At 37.3% G+C, this 24,229-nt stretch overlaps 1 protein-coding gene across 2 annotated transcripts in view; it reads right to left on the bottom strand.

The window, feature by feature from the left end:
* kif7 (kinesin family member 7) overlaps positions 1–24,229 on the bottom strand; it is a 54,828-nt gene that overhangs the window by 1,591 nt on the left and 29,008 nt on the right. For both annotated transcript variants that reach the window (XM_087259293.1, NM_001014816.1), the window contains 7 exon segments: positions 22,656–22,853; positions 18,164–18,289; positions 16,814–16,990; positions 16,232–16,447; positions 8,169–8,375; positions 4,924–5,122; positions 1,936–2,097 (listed from right to left, as the gene is read on the bottom strand). In XM_087259293.1, coding sequence (XP_087115419.1) covers positions 1,936–2,097; positions 4,924–5,122; positions 8,169–8,375; positions 16,232–16,447; positions 16,814–16,990; positions 18,164–18,289; positions 22,656–22,853 — 1,285 coding nt within the window.

The following is a 24,229-nucleotide window of genomic DNA, read 5'->3' on the forward strand; positions in this document are numbered from 1 at the left end:
TGTAGTAAATCTAAACTGTGTCAGTCCAGATTTCACAGTTGAAGTTCAGTTTAGTTCAGTTCAGTGTGGTTTAACTTTTACTTCTGAAAGTCCAAACAATGAAGAGCAAATCAAGAGCGATCTTGATTTCTGATCTCAGGCTTATTTGGTTCTTCAAACTAGTTTAAGAATGAAATTAAATGATCTGGATGAATTGATCTGAGACTGTGACGTGTTCCTGTGTTTGTTGTGAAGGACAAAATTATAGATACTCGAAATCATAATCAGCAATGCAGAGATTGGCTGGTGGTCAACTGCGCAGCGACATCATGTAATTAATATTCAATTATCAGCCATGTGAACAAAGTGACACAAATTACAGTAAATGGGACAATTTGTTTAATTGTTAATATTACATTATATCATATACATTCATCTACCACTTTATTAGGTACACCTTACTAGTACCGGTTGGATCCTTTTTTGCCTTCGGAACTGCCTTGATCCATCGTGGCATAGATTCAACAAGGTACTGGAAATATTCCTCAGAGATTTTGGTCAATATATCATGCGATTGCTTCAGATTTGTCGGCTGCACATCCATGATGTGAATCTCCTGTTCCACCACATCCCTAAGGTGCTCTATTGGATTGAGAACTGGTGAATGTGGAGGCTATTTGAGTACAGTGAACTCATTGTTATGTTCAAGAAATTAATCTGAGATAATTTATGACATGGTGCATTATCCTGATAAAAGTAACTATCTGAAGATGGGTACAGTGTGATCATAAAGGGATGGAGATGCTCAGCAACAATACTCAGGCTGTGGCATTGACATGATGCTCAATTGGTACTAATAGGGCCAAAGTGTGGCAAATAATATCCCCCAAGCCATTACACCACCACCAGCAGCCTGAACTGTAGATACAAGGCAGGATGGATCCATGTTCTCATGTTGTTGATGCCAAATTTTGAACCTACCATCCAAATGTCGCAGCAGAAATCGAGACTCATCAGACCAGACAACGTTTTTCCAATCTTCTATTGTCTAATTTTGGTGAGCCTGTGTGAATTGTAGCCTCAGTTTCCTGTTTTTAGCTGACAGGAGTGGCACCCGGTGTGGTCTTCTGCTGCTGTAGCTCATCTGCCTCAAGGTTGGATGTGCTGTGCATTCAGAGATGCTCTTCTGCAGACCTCGGTTGTAACAAGTGGTTATTTAAGTTACTGTTGCCTTTCTATCAGCTGGAACCAGTCTGGCCATTCTCCTCTGACCTCCTGCATTAACAAGGCATTTGCGCCCCAGAACTGCAGCACACTGGATATTTTCTCATTTTCAGACCATTCTCTGTAAACCCTACAGATGGTTGTGCATGAAAATCTCAGTAGATCAGCAGTTTCTTGAATACTCAGACCAGCCAGTCTGACACCATCCACCATGCCACATTCAAAGGCACTTAAATCACCTTTCTTCCTCATTCTAATGCTCGGTTTGAACTCCAGCAGATTGTCTTGACCATGTCTACATGCCTAAATGCATTGAGCTGTTGCCATGTGATTAGCTGACTACATATTTGCATTAACGAGCAGTTGGATGGGTGTACCTAATAAAGTGGCCGGTAAGTGTATAAATGATATTTTTATATTAAATCTATAAATATAAATTATATAAATGTCAAGAGTAACATTTTCCAGAAACCAACATTGTTCAAAATATCTTCTTTAGTGTTTAACAGAAGAAAGGAACTCAAATAGGGTTTGAACAAGTGAAGCGAGAGTAAACAATAACCGAATTTTCATTTTTGAGTGAATTGTCCCTTTAACAAGCTGTTTATCTCAGGACAAAAGAAAAACCTTAAATAAAACAAAGTTAGACAAACACAGACACAAAAAACACAATAGCAGAAAAAATCTCAACACTTAACATGACTTTGGCCCCTGAATAGCAGCTGTTCTCACCTTTGCGTTGTTCTCCAGTGAGATTTACAGGGCCACACATTTCCCTGAGTTTGATGTTCAGCTCCTGATTAGCTATTTTGCAAAAATTCAGCTCTTTGCTGAGGTTGTGGATCAAGCCCTCATACTGCCGCTGTCTCCCCGCCAGACCCTCATCCATCTGCTCTGAAAACACAATAAATTGACAATACTTTCACCTTATTTGCTCATGATGGATTTGTGAATTTGTGGAGAGGATTGCCTCATATTTTAACACCAGCGGTTCAGAAATATTTCTATGACTGCAATAAAAAAACAGACATACATTCTCTAGTGCTCCAGTGAATTATGAAGCCATTATTTATCCCTGATTATATAACATATCCAGCGCTATCTCACATTAGTCCAAACCCACTGTTATCTTTGTTATCCCTAAAAATACTGTAAGATGTTTTTGGACACTTTCTTTTATTGGATATTTTCTTCATTATATGAGAGACCATACAAAATCCTTCAGATGTAATTTACAATAGTACAAAAAATAAATTCACTCTATGACCTATCATTTCAGACAATATTAATGAAAATTTCTCCCAAATCTCATAGACCTTCTCACAATCCCACACCATATGTAGGAACGCTCTAATTTTTTGGTGAGAACAAAAACTACAACGGGGACTTAAAGATAGTTAACAGACAAAACGTTTATTTGGAGTCCTAAAATTGGCCTTTTCCACTGAGTGGTACAGTTTGGTGCGGTACAGGTCACCTTTATCAGGCTTGTGTCTTCACTGCCAAAGGGTACCAATGGTACCCTTCAGATAACGTATGAGAATCGCCTACTGTTGTTTACTGTAACATTTGCAATTATATAAAACAATAAAAAAATAAAACCTTTATGAACATATGAAATGTTACCAATTGCAAATAAAAAATACCCAAAACTTACATTAAGGACCTACTCACACAATGCCCAGGCCTGTTTCCCAAATCGTTTAAGAAGTGTGAGTGCTCTGAATTGGGCTCAGGCAAGGTTCACTTGGCCGGCCCTGGCTCGGTTGGAAGAGGTGTGCCTGAGCACGGTTCACTTGGGCTTTGGCGCTCTCCGTAACCGAGCGCGAGACATTACTTTAAGGGACTGTTTGATACAGATCTATTAATCATTCTTACTGTTCAATGAACGCAAACTGTCATTGTTTATTAAAGACGCAAACCCCTAACTGCACCACAGCTGCACCTTCAGCAAACCTCCTAATTCCTGCAGCATGAGGACTTTATGATTGTTTATGAGCATCAAAAGTGGCGAATCTGTTCAGTGAAATATTTGACTGAAATTCATTAATGAAATTTGTCACTTGTCAATCATTCTCCAGTCCTCCATTGGCCGCACCCCAGAAATAAGCCCTCTTTTTCTACGAATGTTCTGCACAACAATAAAAGCATAAGGCTTTTCTCAACTGCACATACGCTGATGACAGGAAGAATTTAATTTTAGACAAGCATTTATCTACTTCATGCTAACGCTTCATTAGTATGCAAAACATATCAGACTCGAGAAAATCTTCAACTTTAATATATGACTTTTAAATGTCCATTACAAATATTTGTTAAATTAAAGAAAAAGAGACGAATATATATATATATATATATATATATATATATATATATATATATATATATATATATATATATATATATATATATATATATATATATATATACACACACACACACACACACACACACACACACGCGCATGCACGCACGCACACACACACACACAAACACACACACACACACACACACACACACACACACACACACACACACACACACACACACACACACACACACACACACACACACACACACACACACACACACACACACACACACACACACACTTGTATATAGCAGTGCGATATGGCTGAAAATCAGTACTGGTGGTAGGCATGCCTTAGTGCCTCCACAAGTGCCGATATACAGCCATATCGAACTGCTACGAGTGTAATATTGTGTTTTTACAGCAGTTTGACGCCATAATTGTGTATATAAAAACAAAATCAAACTTGCTGACAGCAAGCTGACAGCAAGTCTCTTTTAAACTTTTTAATCTCTTGCTTGTGTGCACGCTAGTGATGTTTCTCTGTAAACCAATGGCAATTTGACAGTGAAATTGTCCTAACCCGTAGTGTACCGTACCGTACTATACCACTCAGTAGAAACAGGCCATATGTTCCCTTAAAGTCCTCAAAAAATCATACTAACTATATGATTTTGTTAGCTCATATTGCTAGTTTTGTGGTGATCAATTCATCTGTGCGTGTCATTAAGAAAAAAAATCAGTTTGCCCTTGTAAACTGTAATTGAAGAATCTGAAAATGCACTTCCTGTTTGTTTTCAGTCATTTCTCAGATTACGTCTGTCTGAGATAGTGCCTGTGGCTAACATACTTAACCGTGCTAGTTTAACTGTCAGTTTAGACAAGCAGAAATAGTAAAGAGGAGTCTGTTAGGTTGTAATAACTTTTCTAAAAGTCATTTCCCGATCTTTCTGAATGAGATGCCTGCTTTAATAAATACAATCATTCCATGGAAGAAAAAATAAGCCACGCCCACTCTTTTCTCATTTAATATTTCATTTCTCTAGGAACTGTGTTTCAATACAAAAAAAATAACAATCGCAGCTTCCTGTTTATTTGGACTTTAACGGAAGTTTGGAAGCGCAAAATAGGAATTGTGTGACCGTAATCATCAAATGTGATGACAAACGAGAGATGTTTTTCTTAAAACAATACATTAATTATTTATTATTCACCTGAACAAACATAGCTAGACACGTTAGGAACAATCTAGCAAACATTAATAATGGTCTAAATATTTTTGCCCTCAAACCAAAAATGGGGGAAAAAAAAGTACATCAGGGTTTTAAGGGCAAGTCTGATCAGAGTTGCCCATACCAAATAGTACAAGTTAGTATAAACAAGGCATTTATTTTCATCGGGACACAAACCTCTGCACTGCTGCAGCAGTAGCTGGATGTTCCTCTCGTGCTCTTTCTGCTGCTGCGTGAGTCTGCGATCTGCCTCGAGCTGCTGTCTCTCTAGAGCTGCCTCCAACCACCCGACCAAGTTCTGCTGTTCCTCAACTCTCAGTTCCAGCTCAGCGAGAGCCATCTGCAGCCTGCGCTCCTCCTCACGAAGAGACACAACCTTTACAAAACATACAAAGCATCATTACACACACATTCTTCGCTAGAGGCCAACTGGATTAACAAATAGTTCATTTTCCAATGGACCCTTTTCACATTTCCAGTTTTCTCAGTAGCAGAAGTCATCATTGTTGAGTAATCGTAGAGTGCAGTGAACGGGAGATTACAACAAATAGATTTTTGCAATCCTATTTGCTGAAGTAATAAAAGAAAAACTCCAGAATGGTGTTAGCAAGACTTCCAGAAAAAGGAAAAAAGTTATGCGAGACTGATGAAGCCTGGTTTTACTTCTGCGCCGAGTGATCAGCATGACCCATGGCGCAAGCCTTGCGCATTGCCGTGCATTTATACTTCTGCGCTGTTTGTGTTCCTCTGCAATAACACTTCCGAAACGCTAGCTGGCAGTGATGCGTTTATGTTCCTCTTTTTTCTGAATGCTACCTTAATGTACACGTGGCTCAAACTCGCTCATTTCGAGGCAGGAACCTTCATGCATGCAACAACTTTAACCATAAGGTAAACACAAAACAAAACTTTCCATCTGGAGCTCCTTCACGGGACTTGACACTTGTAAACTCTTGCTCCAACAGACTCGCATGGCTCTCTGTCACGTCCACACTCGTCAGCACTACGCATACTCTGCGTCGTAGCATACGCATGCACTTTTTCAGCCTTTACTTTACTTTATTTAGCCTTTATAAATCAGCCTTTACGTCAGCAAGAAGAGAGAATAATATTAAATATACTGCCCCCATAGACACTGCGTTAGAAACACCTCACATAAGCGCTAATTCATTTTTTGTAATTTGATGCAAGGATGATATAATACCAACATAAATATTAGGGATTTCCCCATCAGGGTTTTTGCCCTTGGGTTCGAGTCATTTGATTTTGAGCATCTGCCAATACCGAAACACAAATCCGATCCTTCTATAATGCAAAAAATAAGAATAAAGAAGAGCAAAGAAACAGATCCAGGATGCTCCTTATTTTTTTAAATAAGTCAACAAACTTGCCTGGTAAAAAATGTGCACAACCAATAGGAACCAACCAACCGTATCTGAGGTTTTCACTAAAATGACCAAGTATAAACGTGAAAGCGAAAGTTTCAAGCAGTGTACTGATGCTGTGACATGTTTTCTGATAGATTCACAAGACAGAAGAGTCGTTAGACAGAGACCAGATGAATTAAATATCACATTTAGCAACTATAGTGAGACGCAATCTAGCAGTGCAATCCATCCTTGATAAACTGTCCAACGTACACTGCTCTCTGGGGTTTTGTGTTCAAAGCACCCGCTGGCTGCTGGAGCTCAGACACGTGCATACGCTGCAGCGCATGACAGAGTGTGTGTTTGTGCGGTCACATAATGTGCATTTTTAGTGGTATAGAGTGGAAGGAGGGCTTTTCAGAAATGCTAGGCAAAACCCCGGTGTGGACGTGGATCGTTTTTGCTCTAAAATGTCATTTAAAAACTAATATGTATTAATGTAAATGGGGCCTAAGTGAGTGTTTTTTGCGAGTGGGTTGCTGCTGCAACGGGGATGGGGTGGAGGATCACAATGCCGGCTTAGCATTGTGATGTCTATCGGCCATCGGCGATGGACAATGGCATCTTCTTTCAACCTAACATCATCATGCCACGCACATTGCTGTTTCTGTGTGAAGTCAAGATAGAGGTAAAATGCTGTGCCACCACATTTAGGCGTGTTAAAAAATGTATATATATGTACATATATATATACATACATATATAAACATATATACATACATACATATATATATATATATATATTTATATATATATATATACATATATATATATATTTATATATACATATATATATACATATATATATATATATATATATATACATATATATATATATATATATATACATATATATATATATATATATATATATATATATATATATATATATATATATATATATATATATATATATATATATATGTATACACACACACGCACGCACGCACGCACGCACGCACTCACGCACTCACGCACTCACGCACACACACACACACACACACACACACACACACACACACACACACACACACACACACACACACACACACACACACACACACACACAGCTGAAGTCAGAATTATTAGCCCCCCTTTTATTTATTTAGTTATTATTATTATTTTTTACATTTGCAAGGAAATGTTCATGGTATTTCTGATAATATATATATTTTTTTTTTCTGGAGGAAGTTTTATTTCTTTTATTTCTGCTAGAATAAAAGCAGTTGTAAATTTTTTAAAAACATTTTAAGGTCAAAATTATTAGCCCCTTTAAGCTATATTTTTTTCCGATAGTCTACAGAACAAACTATCATGTTTAGAAATGTGCTGAACAAAATCTTTTCTCTGTTCACAGAAATTGGGAAAAAATAAAAAGGGCACGCGAATAATTCTGATTTCAGCGGTAAATATTAGAGTCCTGATTGGGAGGTAACGTCTGAATCCGATCGAGTAAAAAACGCGTGATCGATCGGATCTGGACTTCACTATTAAATCTTTACAAATGCTAATACTAATACTTTTTTTTAAACCGACAATCAAGAAAACGCATCATAACAGTCTTGTGAAAAGGCTCTATTTAAAGCGGTTTTCAAAATACATGCTGTTCAAAAGTCACTCAGCTACACAGTCTTCACTTTCCCTAATGTGATAAACAGCTAAACCTTTATTAAAAGGGAGCATGGATTTGAAAACAATGTGAGAAAGCTATAAACTGTGTGTTATTATAAGCTAGTCTGCATTTGCCAAAACTGTCTAAATGTGAGCACACATGCTAGCAGTGAACGTGTTGCTGTGATAAACACAAAGAGCACAAGTGACAGTGTTGTTATCGTTTAACACGTATTTGCTGCAGAATTATGATGGTCTGCCAATTGAAACGATAATAGATCACACCTCCTCCAATAAAACATAACACCACTTAGAAGTGTCATAATGCAAGTTCATAAACAAGACTTGTGTGGATAATATGAAGCAACCGGGATGTTTTCTGACCTTATCAAAGTATTTGCAAAGCAGAGCTCTGGTTTCTGATGCAGACAGGTAGGTGAGTTTGGCCATCAGGTTCATCTCCCATTGGGTCAACATGCTTCCAGACGCCCGCAGCTGCCTCTGTCTCTGGGTGATCGCCTCGTTTTTGTACTCAATAGCAGCATCCAAAGCCTCGATAGCCTCGTCCAACTGGAAAAGTGTTCGTTCTTCCTGTTGTATAAAAAAGGACAGTGCTGCTTTAATGCATGCAATTTAAACCATATGCCTTTTGCGCATTAAAAATTAAACTAATTATAAAAGCATACATTTTTGTTATACTATATATTCTAATTGACTTAACAGATTAAGAAAAACATTAATTACTAATCTCTTTAAGTGTTGGAAAATCTTGTTGTGGCTATTTCATATATAGAGAGTCTTACTGATCAAGATAGTCTTACAAGCTTTACTTCTAAAAACATTTTATTCTTTGCGAAGAATACGTCCGAAAGTCATAGAGGAGCAGTAGTTGCTGCAGAGTGTGACACAAAGGCTAACCAAACACCAGGTTTTATAATCTTTCCCCTGATTCATCACAGATAACACCCAGCTCTCTTTATAGCAGGGGTGCCCAAACTTTTTCGTATGAAGGGTCAAAAACCAAATATCACTAAGAGCCGTGGGCACAAGGTAAATATAATTATAAAATTAACTATGGCAACTTTAATGTAATAAAGTTGCCATAGTTAATTTTCTAATTTATTTTTATAATACTAATACTAATAATAATAATAATAATAATAATAATAATAATGAAAACACTTTGAATCGTTTTAACTAATGGAATATATATTTTATAACTTATTACAACAGACACAAATAATTACATTTATAACACATTGGAGTTCAATGCTAAATACACTAGTCAAGGAGAATCTGCCTTTGCCTTCATTTGCTCACTGATGTCTCTGCACTGTCGTCTATATAACGGGTGATGGTATCGCCCCATTCACACGGGGCGTCGGCGTCAACGCTTCCCATTCACTTTGACACTCACACGGCGCCGCTTCAGAGGCGTTGCTCGCTGCAGAAGTTGGGACTTGCTCAACTTTTCAAGTGCCGACGGAAGCGTCAGCCAATCAGATTGCTCTATGCAAATACATATGCTCAGAAAGTAGCAGACTGCTGACTAATTTCATTAGCTGACGCTGCTATGACGATCGTGTAAGCCCCAACTTCAGACACACCCATTGTCAAGCGTTAACGCTAAAGCCCCGTGTGAATGGGGCGTAAGTGCATTTTTTAAAAATCTGACTTATTTAATTGAAGCATTTAATTTGCATTAGCTTTTTGTAGCTTAGGAATCACAATCAATCAAACAATCAAAAACAAACAAACAAACAAATAAACAAACGGTTACATTCAATCAGAAATGACAGTCTCTAAAACATCTTCATTATTCTTCCTCTAAACTAAGAAGGTGGGCCAAATCAAAGGTGGGCCCTAGTTTGGGCCTCTCTGCTTTAAAGCATTCCTCCTCTGAGCATCAAGATAATGCTCTTCCAGGATATGCACTTATGGGTTTCAAAGCAGATGACCATCCTCTGAATGACCCTTCTTGTAATATGTTTTTATAGGAAGGTTTCTTCTTATTATGTGGTGTTTCTAGTAAGAAAGAGGTTTTGAATAAATCAATGTTTTAGTAGTAATAAAAGTGATTTTTTCCACTGCTCTCTGAATCTCTAACTGTACACTTTGGGCCCTATCATACACTCGTCGCAATAAGTCACAAGACACGTTTGGCATGACTTTTTGCTACTTTTAGACCAGTGCAACAGTAATTTTTATGTTTTGTGCCACGTTGTTGAAATAGCAAATCCATTTGCGCTACTTTGTGGACTCATGAGTGTGCTGTTCTGAAAAGGAGGTGTGTTAAGGCACATTGCTATTTTGAGGAACTGAAATAGAACGCGCCATTGACCTGGTCCTAAAGCTGGTCTAAAGTCCAGAGCAGAGCATGTTAGTTATGCGCCTATGCAGGACTAAAAGCCTACACATTGCTTAATACACGAAGTATGTAAAGCAATACACAAATATCTTTCCATATGAAAAAAAATAGGTTTCAAGAGTTCACACTTAGCTGATGATTAATTATAAAAGCTTGTTTGGAATGCTGTCCCGGGAGAGAGCTCTGAGCTCATGAGATCCTCGAGCCCAGGGCTCCCTCCCGTTGCAAGGCGGGAGGGGAGTTTGAGCTCAGGTAGATCTCGAGAATTCTCTTGCTGTAGCAAGTGATTGCTCTTGAAAATAACTACGTACTAGAAGCGTGTCTATGGTGCCAATTTGGATTGTTCAATTGACTTAATTGCATGTTTTTAGGCGGTGGGAGGAAACCGGGGAACCCGGGGGAAACCCATGTGAGCACGGGGAGAAGTGCAAACTCCACACAGAAATGTCTGCTAGTTTCTTAGAGCCAGGAACCAGAGACATTCTTGCTGTGAGGCGACAGCGCTACGCACTGGGCCACCGTGTAACCCGTCTAAGAAGGAGGAGTAGGGGAGGAAGGGGGGACTCTTCAAAACGAAGATAGCAGTGGAATGAAACCCAGGGTATTTATAGTAGTTTAGGAGTCATCTGATTGGAGCGTAGTGAATTGGATAATGCGGATCCAGCCGCTAGCAATCATAAGCACGTGATCCTCTCGAAACTTGTTTATACATAAACTTCACTTAAAATGTTGCAAAAGTTATTATTTTCTACATAAGTATAAAAACCACTACCTCCATGTCTTCTTCATTTCGGGGGGCTTTTTTCCACTTTATTCATGACTATTGGCTTTTGTATAATGTTATTATTAATTGTGTTTTTTTTATTATATGCATATTTATATTTGTTAAAAAAACAAGTTTAGATTTGTCCATCTGTCTGGTTTTGGAGACGTCTGCATCACTGTATGGGGCATAAAAATAGGAGGTGTATTTGATTATAACTCACTTAGTTTTTTTGACCACACTTCGTTATTATTGTTCATTTATTTGTTTGCTGGAAATTAGAACGGAGTTTAGAAACAGTTTTAAAACAAATATTTGAGCTTAACAAATGAAATGAAATATTTAGGCTAATGGATGTCTTCAGTGGAGTAAAAGTAAAGAGAAAGTAAAGAAAACGAATGGAGGAGGCTCATTATTTATCCTTGCGCTGCAGATGCTGTTTACCAGTTTTTTCATTAGTGAAGTGTTCAGTTTTTCCACTTACAAAGTTGCCATGTAAATAGCAAATGTGCCATGGCGCAACACAACTGACTTTTAAAAGGGGAATGGGTAGGGATGTAACGGTATCAGAATTTCACGGTACGGTAATACCTCGGTATGAATGTCACGGTACGGTATTTATTGAATCATTTACAGGAAAAACAAAACTTTTGAAAATACTCCAAAAAAGTGCCAAAAGTGTCAATGACATACAAATTAGCCATCTATCTGTAAGCTTTGAAACAAAAACTTCAATTTTAATGACAAAAAATTATTAAACCATGTAAAAAAATAAAGTTTCAATTTAGTATTGTTGAAAACTCATCACATTCAACATTTAATCACTCACTCACTTACTTAGATAGAGATGGGTTTAAAGGAAAATTATCATATAAATATAATCTGGTAAAAGCTGGTATCTCTGGGTATTTACAATGTCCCCTGCAACAGAAAAAAACCCTATCATTTGGGACTGAGGATTCTGGGACAGAGATATGACTTGGCCTATGTTGACAGCAGTGGGTAACGTTGTGCATTGTCTTTCCCCCACTTGAGAAGACAAACCATGAGTGAGATAGAGGTCTCATGTCTGCATCAATCTGAACAGTGTGCTGTGTTTCTGCAGTCCCCATGACTGCTATTAGTCGTATTCCCCAACTTGCAGGCACGTGCACACATAGGGCTCAACCTGTGCAGTGCACATGCCCTTTTTAGTCTTGGATAGAAAGTGCCCTTCCAAAACGATCAAAAGTGCCCCCGCGATGCGACACAACCTCCGTCCAGCCCTTCAGTAGACAACACCATTCTTGAGTATGCGCGCTCAACCCCCCCTCGGCGCTTTACAATACGCGCGCAACAACACAGCTGATCAGAACGCGCGCGACAACACTGCTATTCAGTACGCGCGCGGCGACAACACCCGCTTTAGGTTCGATCATTTCCATCTTTTTTTCATCTCTGCTACTAGCAGCACACTCCATTTCCGCATTACTGGATCTGTAGCGACAACAGACCGCAAAGGATTATGGCCACGCCTGGGCTGATGGGAAATGTAGTTTAAGCTACCTCCCGTTCACTTCATTCACCTGAGCAAATTTTCTCAGAAGACCTATAGTTTTACCGAGTCATGCGACTTCGGTAATATCGAAAAAAATTAATATTGCGGTATGACGGTATTTACAATACCGTTACATCCCTAGGAATGGGACATGACACTAATTGGTTTAAAGCATGATATGATCAAAACACACTCATAACACATTAAGAGAATAAGCACAACCCTGTTAGACCATGCGCTGGGGCGCAAACCGTATTTTTAACCATCTTTAACCATCTTTTAAATAGAAAAAGTAAATTTAGACACACCCTTAATGGTTTTGGCCATGTGATTTAGACTTTGTGCTTAGATTGTTAAAATAGAGCCCTATATCCTAACCAGATGTGATGGAGTATGACTTAAGCAACAAACAATTTGTCTCTCTAGGTGACTCAACAACATGACATTACAAATACCAACTATACCAAACAACACCATGTTTAGAAAAGCATGTTCTCTCACTCTCACTCTCACTCTCACTCTCACTCTCTCTCTCTCTCTCTCTCTCTCTCTCTCTCTCACACTCTCACTCTCTCCCTCTAGTTTGGTTTAAGTTTAGATTATTTAGCACAAAAATAGAATAAATACATCCAAAACAAATCAAAAGAGGACAATCTATAATGTGCAGGGAGGTGCAGAAAAACACAAATATACAAAGAGAGCCTCCACCTAGAAAATAAAGCAATTAGAAAAACTAAATTACTAAAGAAAACATGAAAAAAGATCATAAAACAAAAAAACAAACAAAAAATACACCACAAAAAACATGCCTTACACAGTACACAAAATGCAATAAATAAAATCCAAAGACACAACTAGAACCCAAAGAGTACATTGCCACTTGAAAATAAATAAGTATATAATCAATTTTATGAATATTTAATAATTCTAATATTAAAAAATACAAACTGAGATTCTGTAAGGGACTACTACATTGCTTACATCAACTTCATATTCTGAACATTCATTCCGTTTTAAAACCATGTAGTCAATTATCCATTGTTGCTTTTTTCAGTATTTAAAAAGGTCACGTAAAATAATACTTAAACACAAATGACACTCATTAAATATTAAAAAAAGCACTAAGTCATTACCCGAGATTATAATTACCATAATGTGTGTGCTGTTGTTCCAGTCACAATGTTGCAGGGGGAAAAAACACTCCTAAAATAGAATCCTTTGTTGCTCAATGCATATGGTTGTCTTGGTTGGGTAGGACAAAAAGTCTCATTAGCAAAAACATCCACTGAATGTTGCAGTGTTCTATCGTGTCTAGTTAGATCATGGTGTAAAGCATAGATTTGACTAGGATTTATTAAGAAATGACCACCCCTATAATGGTTCAAACCATTGTTAATGCATAATTGCACCAGAGTCTATTCGTGAAAAACCTTTTCGAGCAGCAGATCTACCGCACCAATTAACATGTTACTTTGTTTTCTCATAAAATAGGTGTTTTTATCTATATTAAACCTGGAAATAAAATCACATTAGACGCATATTTGGTAGTTAAACCTAAGTAACATTCGAAATAGCTAATCAGAGAATAATGTAGATCAGAATACACTACATATCCCTCAAATTGCAAAAAACTTAAATATGTTTAATTAATAAACTAGATATAATTAAAAATAAATACACAAATGACTGAAGTATGTATTACACAAACTAACCAAAACAGTTGACCCCCTCTGATCCTCAATGTATAATTCGCACACTGTTTAAAACCACATGAGGGAGATAATGGGTGAACTATGACTTTAAGAATGATATTTACACAAGAGATTTATGTGTGAAACAACTACTTTATGTAGAAACAAATTCTGTGTGAACTAGCTTCTAATGTGGTAAATTACATTATAAATGGTGCAGTATGCAAGTTTGACACCCATTGGTTGAACTAGATATTGCATTCCTGAATCAAAACAAATGCAAGCGCAGGTTGCCAGATTGAGGACCAACAAAAGTGAGTCTGATGATCGAGTGTTAAGGCTGATTTAAACCGTGCTCTAAATAAAAGCAACGGCACACGATAGAAGGAATATTCTCCATATTAAAAGGAGTTTTTGTTTTAACCAACACCTTGAATTGATATATTATGCTGTGTTCAGACCAGATGCGGCAAGCGTAGATAAATCGCGCTATTCAAGTGTAAATAGACACGTTAACATTTTGAGTCTACTTGCTTCATTCGTGCGTCAAATTCAGGAAAATAATCAGATTCACATGATGGGCAGGGCTTCTCTAGCTTCGTTGCTATTTGGCGAACATGGATTTTATTGAGAGAATAGCTGTGTTTTATGGCTTTATGAAGGCTGAAAAACAGCGTCGATTCATTCGGAGCAGTGTCTGAGTCCACTTTTTAGAGGTGCACCCAGCTCTGTGAGCTCATAAACTCCTCCAGAAACTTAACCTGGATGATGGAAGCTTTCAAGCGGTGCTTCTGACTGAGCTGAGCCCAGTTTGATGAACTGTAGTGGGTGTCGGCAGGAGGACTATCCACCGGGAAACCAACAACAGACGCACAATCATGCTCCCACAAGAGCAAGCTCCTGGTTGATTAACGTGGTGCGAATGTCAGTGGAAGTTCAGATTTTTTTCGAACTGGAGTGATTTACGCGAAACACGCATTAAGCTCGTCAATCGTGCTAAACGCTCAACTTGGTTCTTCATTTGTGCGAATCACATTATTCGCGCCACCTCATTCACGCGTTTCTCACTGCAGGATGTCTATTTGCGTCTTTGCATCGACTTAACATGTAAATCACTTGCGCTTGACGCTTCTTCTGTGTCTAGTGTAAACGCAGCATAAGAAATGGCTTCTATTTCTTGCAGCTGAATAACAGAAAACTTACAAAGATCACCTCAGGTTCTACCCATGCGCTTTATTCAGTGTTAAATGCTAATAATGAGTTTGAATGCCATTTTACTGAATGAAGCAGCAGATAGTTCACCTCAAATGATCAAGTGAGACTCAAAACTAACACATATCAGTGATTTAGCATGTGTATTTAATAAAGAGATTTAATTTGTATTAATTGGATTATAAACCTTACCATTTCATGAGTGAGTGCATATTCTGTGCTTCTAAATTGCTGTATTTAAATTTCTGTTGTGTTTCGTCTGGTGCAAACAATTTGCCAATTGCTTGTCACTGCAAATCTTATGCGTAGCATAGTGTTAGGACACGGGGTTACAATGTAACCTGTTTACGTTCATAATATTTATATTATTTGTTACTTAATTACCTTTGTGGAACTCTGAATCTGCATCTCATTTCGAAGTCTGCTAAAGTTACTGTCCAACAGAGGTCGCATTTTAGACACGGGTGCATGCTTTAAAAGCCTTTCTGACTGAATGAATGAATTATGCAGTTTTTCACCAAGGCAACCTGGGGTGCTGAAATATAACTGGCTAAACTGACATTGGGTGGATCAAATGAACTAAAACAAAAACACGTTACGGCACGTAAGAGACATTTTCAAAGCAGAATATCTGACTTCAGCATTGTTTTTCAGATAAACAAGAATGTTCACTTAGCATGTTTCTTAAATATCTGCAAACATATTATAGTATTTTTATGCTTTAGAAGAGTCCAAAACGTCCACACAGCACTTTTAAATCAAGCAAACAAAGCAGATAGGAATTTCTAAAGCTGACATCTCAGAAAGCCCAAAATTCGAATGCATTAATTTCAAATAACTTTGGTTTTGGAGTTGAGACTCTAATGTGATTTTCACCTCAGGAGAGAGCAGGTTGCCCTGTCTTAGTTTGTCATCCAGCTCCACTCGTTGTTTGAGCAGCAGCTCCTTCTCCTGCCGAAGGTTGGAGATCTCCTGTCTGATCTGCTGGGAGTCCTGAGCACTGCCACTACGCAGAAGACCGTTCCTCTCAGTGAGCTCCCGTTCCAGAGACTCAATCCGGCTAGACAAGGTTAACAGGTCTTGACTAAGAGCCTGCAGAGAAAACAGCATGCCAATTTATTGACCCTTATTCGTCATGTATGAGCGGGCGCATCCATTGAAACCTTATTGGCTTGAGACTTCTGGTCACACTCACTTCAATTCATTTTTTAGCCTTAAAACAGCGCGTTATGATTTTATAACTATATATATTTTGGCTTTATTTCATAAACACACTTGTCTGTAGATCAAGTCGTTTGACCATTTTCTGTCATTTGCTATTCTAAGTCATTTCTCCAAAAGACAACTGAATCGCAAGATCTAAAACTAACTGCATTAATGATCTTAACTACTAATTGCAGAATAATATGGAGACAGACTCAAAATGTGGGGAAATAAAGCCATAGAATGCATACAGACCTGGCTTGAGCGAAGCTTTTTGGATTCCAGGCCACTGCGCTCCCAGAGTAAAGCTTCTTTTTTGGCTAAAATCTCTTCCCTCTTGGTCAGCTCTCCTTCCAGGTCTTCAAGGCCACGTCGTTGATCCAGAACCTTCTCCATTTCCTCATCAAGCCAGCGTTTCTGCTCCTCTATCTTCTGCTCAACCAGATGTTTTTAATGTTACGATTTATTATATATGGTACATGCACTTATATGCTTCAGAAAAAAGGTGCTAGCTCTCCACTGACATGAAAGTGACTTTGATATCGCTAGTAGTGTGAATGCATGAAACCAACAGTTAACAGGTGCGTTGCCAATACCTTTTAAATTGTGCAAATTAAAATAGCGAATTTAAAATGCACCTAATGGAAAGAGATACACTTTGCTAAAATGCCAAGGTGTTTTTTAGGCTATTTAAAAGTTTTATATTGCTGAAAAAATTACATTTTTATTCAATTCAATTCAGCTTTATTTGTATAGCGCTTTTACAATGTAGATTGTGTCAAAGCAGCTTCACATAAATGGTCATAGTAACTGGATCAGGGTAGTTCAGTTTTTAGTGTTTAAGTTCAGTTCAGTTTAGCTCAGTTCAGTGTGGTTTGAAGTCATTATTGAGAGTCCAAACACTGAAGAGCAAATTCATCGATGAGTAGCTTTTCAGATCCTGAACCATGCAAGCCAGTGGCGACAGCGGAGAGGGAAAAAAAACTTCACCAATAGGAGAGTGAAGAAAAAAACTTTGAGAGAACCAGACTCAGTTCGGCACGACCATTTTAATTTCTCCGCTGGCCAAAAGTCTTGTGCAGAGCTGCAGTCTCAGCGCAATACATTTCATAATAAATTTATTATTATTATTATTATTGGATTTACAGGTCAACTTGTGCATGTTTGTGCAGGGTCTATGTATCTATTGGTCACTGGATTTTCAGTTTAGATTAGCATATTGCAAAAAAATAAAAAATAATTAGCCGTTTTTTATTTATTTTTGTTTTAAAATTCAAAAACGAAACAAATTGGGATTTCATTGGGAATCAAATTCACAACCATCTCCTTGGAAACAGCAAGTGTATTCTAGAATCTATTCTAGAATCAATAACATAAATCGCATGCCAATACCAGGCTAAGAGGAAATTTAGGCAACAAATCATACGTGTTGAAACAAGCTACTGAAATGTACCCTTTTCCTCAAGGTGAGAATAATAAAATTCCTTCAAACGTCAGTCAAACTATTAAACACTGAGTAAACAGATCTAAAAATAATGCTGGGTAATAGCTGCGGGAAGGGTTCGATGAAAAGGAGCACAATTTGGCTTCTCTGTCTGAACCCACCTGCTGTTCCTCTAGTGATACGACCGAGCCGTTACTTCCACTTCTCCTTTGCCGCTGGAAGGCTGCGATTTCCTCCGTCTTAATCCTCAGAATTTTCTGCTGTTGTTCGTTCTTTATCTCCAGCTCCTTTGAGAAAGAGAAAGAGAATGCTTGGTGAATGATTCTCTATTGAACCACGAGAATAACCGAGAGGCTGCGGTTTCTCTGTAGATTATTATTGTTCACAACAGAGAAAAGAAGATGACTAATGCTGGCCCTTACACAACAGAACAGAACATGGTTTTATAAAATAAAAATCTGTGATGAACACTACAAAAAGAAAAAAAGTAGACTGCTAAATGTAGTAACAGTACCATTCAAGGAAAGAGGAGTAATCAGTAGCACCAGAGACAGAAAAATACCTTAATGCTTATATTTTATGATAGAAAATCTGCTTGGTAAGTTTTGTATTGTATACACTACTATTTAAAAGTAAAATAGTTCAGTTTTCTGTTGAACAGAAGAAGATATTTTGAAGAATGCTGAAATCCGGTAGTCACTGAGATCCATAGTAGGAAATCAATGTTTAAATAGCAGTGAAAAATCTGAGAATCCTTGTAGCAAACTTATGTGTGTGTTGTTTCAAGAAATCAACCACTCATTTGTGTCGTGTTTTATTTTCATAAGTTTATGTTCATTTATTCTTCATTTAATTATTTAATTTAATCAAATGATCAGTAGTCATTTATATGATCATCATTTTAGCATTTTATTGATCATTAGTTAATGATTTGATTATTAATTATTGTCATTTTATTATGTTTCTATATTTTATTATTACCATTTTTCTATAACTATTGCTTTAATATTATTTAATTTATCCATGTATTATAAACTTATGACTGTGTGAAAGCAAGCAAGACTTGTTTCATAAGCAGCAATTTTCCATTGCTGTAGCTTGTGGTATAATAACACTTGTTGGAATTATCGTGGTCAGATGAAGTCTGAGCATTGATTATACGCAACTAGGATTACTCAATAAACTCTGCTCTCTTTATCATCATTACTTAATCTCCTGCTTCTGCTCCTCTCTAGCTTTCTCAGTCACAGCTTCCCAGTGATAGGAGACTGTTAATTCAGTTGAACACTGATTAACAGGTTTGATTATTAGGTGGCTCCGCTGACTTGTTGTCTCGATACCCAGAAACAACAACATCTCTGACAGGATCTGGCATCCTGGGTTAGATCTTATTTATCTGGCATGAAGAGTATGTTCTAAAAGCAGTTTCCAACATTCTTCTAAATATCTTTAGTGTTTAACAGATGAAACTCAAACTAGTTTGGGTGCGAAGGGTGATTAAATCATTCCATAATTCTTTTTTGGGGTGAACTATTTCTTTAAAACTAGTGTTTTCGATGAAAAATATATTCTGCGATGGTAAATCTTTTTTTTTTTAGCATTTTTAATCTACCTATGCTTTGTCAAAAGATCCTTCAGAAATCCTTTTAATATGCTAATTTGGTCCTTTAATTATCTTATAATAATAATAACATTATTTATACATCACCAGTGGTGAAATAGCTGCTGTGTAATTGTTTCTGTTAAACACAAGAAGATATTTTTAATGCGGTAGTCACTTACATCTACAGTAGGAAAACCAATAGAAATCGGTGATTGTATATCAATTTCCAACATTCTTCTCAATTTCTTTTGTGTTTAACAGATGAATGAATCTCAATCTGGCTTGGGTGTAAAGTGTCAGCATTTTTACTCCACCTATGCTTTGTGAACTAGGTTTTCCAACAGTTTCCAACATTCTTCTAAATATCTTTAATGTTTATCAGATAAAACTCAAACTGGTTTGGGTGCGAAGGGTGATTTAATCATAATTATTTTTTTGGGGGGTGAACTATTTCTTTAAAACAAGTGTTTTCGATTAAAAAAGTATTCTGTGATGGTAAGTCTTTTTCAGCATTTTCACTCCACCTATGCTTTGTCTAATGATACTTTAGAAATCATTTTAATATGCTACTTTGTTTCCTTAATTATCCTCTAATTATCATTAGTATTGGAATCCTGTAGTCACCTGTAGTTTCAAACATTCTTCTAAAGATCTTTTGTGTTTAACTGATAAAAGAAACTCATACTGATTTGGGCACAAAGGCTGATTAAACCATTACATAATTCTTTTTTTAGGTGAACTATTCCTTTAAAACTAGTGCTTTGAATTAAAAATGTATTCCTTTCACGGTAAAGCTGATTTTTCAACAATTTTACTCCACCTATGCTCTGTCTAATGATCCTTCAGAAATCATTTTAATATGCTAATTTGACACTTAATTATCATTTAATCATGATAATATTATTGATACATCACCAGTAGTGAAATAGCTGCTGCCTAATTGTTTCTGTTAAACACAAGAAGTTTTTTTGAAGAATGTTGGAATCTGGTAGGTACTGAGATCTGTAGTAGGAAACCAGCGGAAATCAGTGTTTATATACCAAACTTCAACATTTTTCCAAATATCTTTTGTGTTCAACAGATGAAAGATACTCAATCTGATTTGGGTGCAAAGGCTGATTAAACGAGAACATAGATGAACTTGTCCTTTAAAGCTAGTTAAAAAAAGCAGATTTTTCAGCATTTTTACTCCACATTTGCTCTGTCTAATATGCTAATTTGATCCTGTAATTATTATTATTATTATCATATTCATCATCATCATCATCATCAGTGGTGAATGTTGCTGCTTAATGTTTTCGTGACATCCATGATGCAGTTTATTTCCAGTAGAAAGGTCAAGAAGATTTGAATTTATTGAACAATGTCTCCCTGTGATGGTATTTCAGCATTTTTACTCCACTTATGCTTTGTCTAAAGATCCTTTAGAAATAATTTAAATATGCTTTTCTGGTTCCAAAATTATTTTATTATTGTTATTATTATTATTTTTATTATCCTCAGTGTTGAAACAGTTGCTGCTTAATGTTTTTTGTGACATTCATGATAAAATTTTCCCCCATAATGAGCAGAAAGTAGAAATGTTTATTTTAAAGGGTCACGAAACACCAAAACACATTCTTTGAGCTGTTGACAGTCGTATATGTGTCCCACACTGCTAAAAACAGAATTAGGACACCTATATTTCACTAAAAAGTGTAAATTGGTTGTTTTTGCGTTATTTCAAGCAAATTCGTACTTCCTGTTTGAAACAAATTTTTGAAGCTGCGTCACGGTCATGACATAATAGCGTTGTATTCCAGCGTGCAGACTGGGCGTCTTTGCCAGAGTGAGTCTTATTACGTCTTACAGTGTGATGCATTAATGCATGAGTAAGGCTTGGTTCAAACCAATCAGCGCGATCTATTGTGCAACTTCATTAATATTCATTACTGTCAGAGTGTAGACGGCAAAGACGCCACGTTGTGTTGGCAAAACAAGCGTGAAGTGTTGCTTTTATAGTTTGCTGCCGTTAAGTTTCGTTTTCATTTTCTCTCTGTGAGAGCTCATCTGGATCACGTGTGGATTAACAGTGTACGCGACGCTCGACAACAATAACTTACGTGTCTAAGGGGGATTATTGTTTACCTGAGAGCTGTTCTCATCTGCAAACGCTGAGATCCGGATGTAGTCTTCTCTTCAGACGCGGCTCTAGTTGCTGGTGATTGACCTGTCTCTACAGATTTGGTAAGTGAGCGACCAGTGCTCTTTGTTTATTCAGTTTGTTCGTATCGAATTAAGTTAACTATTGCACTGAGTGCAGAAATGTTAGCACCGCATTTTGTGACCGGAATAACACACGCGGCTTTCTGACGCTACCTGCCGAGAGCATCTCAGTTTCCGGGAAATGCGGAGTTTTTTTTCTCTCATTCGCCCTGCGGTATCAAACATTGGATGAAAAATACACGCTTGCAGCAATTCCTCGAATCAAATATCTCATTTGTCGCGAGAGGCATGAATGAATTCCCTGAATGAAAGAGCCAAACTGCAGTTAAAGTCCAACATTTAATAATTTGGCAAATAATTCGACTACAGATGTCCATGTAGGTTAAACACCATCACTTTCTCCTGTCTGTGTGGGTGTGTATTTTGACTCTGAAACTCGCGCGTGCACAAATAGACACTCCCACACCATCCCACTTTAGTTCCTCCGACACTCCCCCTAAACAGAGCTGGACACGCCCACTTTTCTGACTTTTTCCAAAGTAGAGGTGTGAAAACACCCTGCTGAAACGAGGGGGTTTCACGGCCCTTTAACACAGAAATCTTTTGAAAAATATTTTTACTTTTCCTTTTAAACAATTTAAAGCGTCCTCCCTGATTAACCTCTTCAAAAAGTTCTTATACGATATATTCATTCAAATAAACCAGAACCACCAGAGCCTATGTTTAGAATTAATAACAATCATTACCAAGCCTCTGCAATTCAGCTGAAATCCAGCTTCATTTTAAATTCCTTGTTTACTCTCAATTTCTATTCCCCCTTCTGCACTGATACTAGGCAAATGCACCTTGACTCTGTGCTTTCCTTTCTGCATCTCGGTCTCCAGCCGTCTCTTCTGCTGACTCTCCTCACGCAGGCGGCGCTGCAGAAGGTCCTGCTGCTGCTTCATGTTCTGCACGTTTCTCTCCAGTTCCTGCACGCGCCGTTCGCTCTGAGCGGACAGAGAGGCCAGCTGCGCAGTGTCCCGCTGCTTCTGCTTCAACACCTGAAAGCATGCATGCACATTTACAGTTTTACAATTTACAATTTTAAAATGACAGAATACGCACTGTAAAATGCAAAGATTTATGAAAATATTATACAGCAGGTAAAAGAAGAATAAAACATGTCATAATTTTTCCCTGGTAAAAATCTAATCTTAGATTAAATGAGACGTTGATGTGAATTAACCCAGATTTGAATAAAAAAAAAAAAGTACTGTAAAATGTTTAATATTATGCAGTGGGTATTGAACACATCATCATTTTCCTGGTAAATATACTGTATTTCTAAATGAGCTGTTGATTTTGGTAAAAACAATCCCAAAAAAAAAAAAAACAACTTGCAGAAAAATGAGCAATGTGTAATATAACTGGGCTTTCCAGTCTTTTGTAAAACTCCCATTCTTCATGTGTTTAATACTTTTTTCCTGTGCCATTTCATTTTATTAAACACAACAGTTTAAAGTGATATTTAAAGGCTTATATAGGTTAATTAGGCACGTCGTTGAAAAACTTTTACAATTATTTCTTAAGAGGACTAATACAAACCCTAATTCAGAAAAAAGTTAGGACAGTGTGGAAAACGTAAATAAAAAAAAAGAAAGCAATGATTTCTAAATATACTTTGACTTGTATTTCATTGCAGACAATTTAAACACAAAATATTCCATGTTTTGTCTGGTCAACTTCATTTCATTTGTAAATTTTCATCCTTTCCTGTCATTCAGACCTGCAAAACATTCTAAAGGTGGGACAGGAGCAATTTAGGGGAAAAAATCAGGTAAATTTGTTAAATAATGATGTGATTTGAAGCAGGTGGTGTCAACAGGTGACTGTAATTATGATTTGGTATAAAATCTACATCCAAGAAAGGTCTACTCCTTTAGGAGCAAAGATGGGCCAAGGACGACCAGTTTGCCAACAAATATGCAAGGAAATTATTGAAATGTTTAATGTCTAAACCTTGTAAGATTTTGCTGTATTTGGCTTAACCGTTCTTGAGTGGCTCGCCAATGTATTGGATTACTCTAATACATAAAATAAGTAAGCTGACCAAAGTTCTTATGGGGAGAAGACTTTATTGAAGACAATCAATCGTGCAGTTCCTCAGCAGTGATGTTAACTCGTCGGTCTTCAGGTAACTTATCTCAAAGTACTGTTTGTGAGACGGTAACAAACCATTCTGTGTTTGCAAGGCTAAGCAGGACCCTCTTATCAGATGTTTCAGCTATCGTTTAGCTTTAACCATTGAAACTCAAAAGGCTAACACCCATGATAAAAGGGTCATTTAGTTCACATCTATCAGTTGGTGGGGGTTGAGGCACAGGTCACCCCAACATAAACAGAATTGATCACATCAGAGTTCAATGTAAATGCAATT

Source organism: Danio rerio, chromosome 7, assembly GCF_052040795.2.
Source record: "Danio rerio strain M-AB ecotype USA chromosome 7, GRCz13ab, whole genome shotgun sequence".
Classification (NCBI taxonomy): Eukaryota; Metazoa; Chordata; class Actinopteri; order Cypriniformes; family Danionidae; genus Danio; species Danio rerio.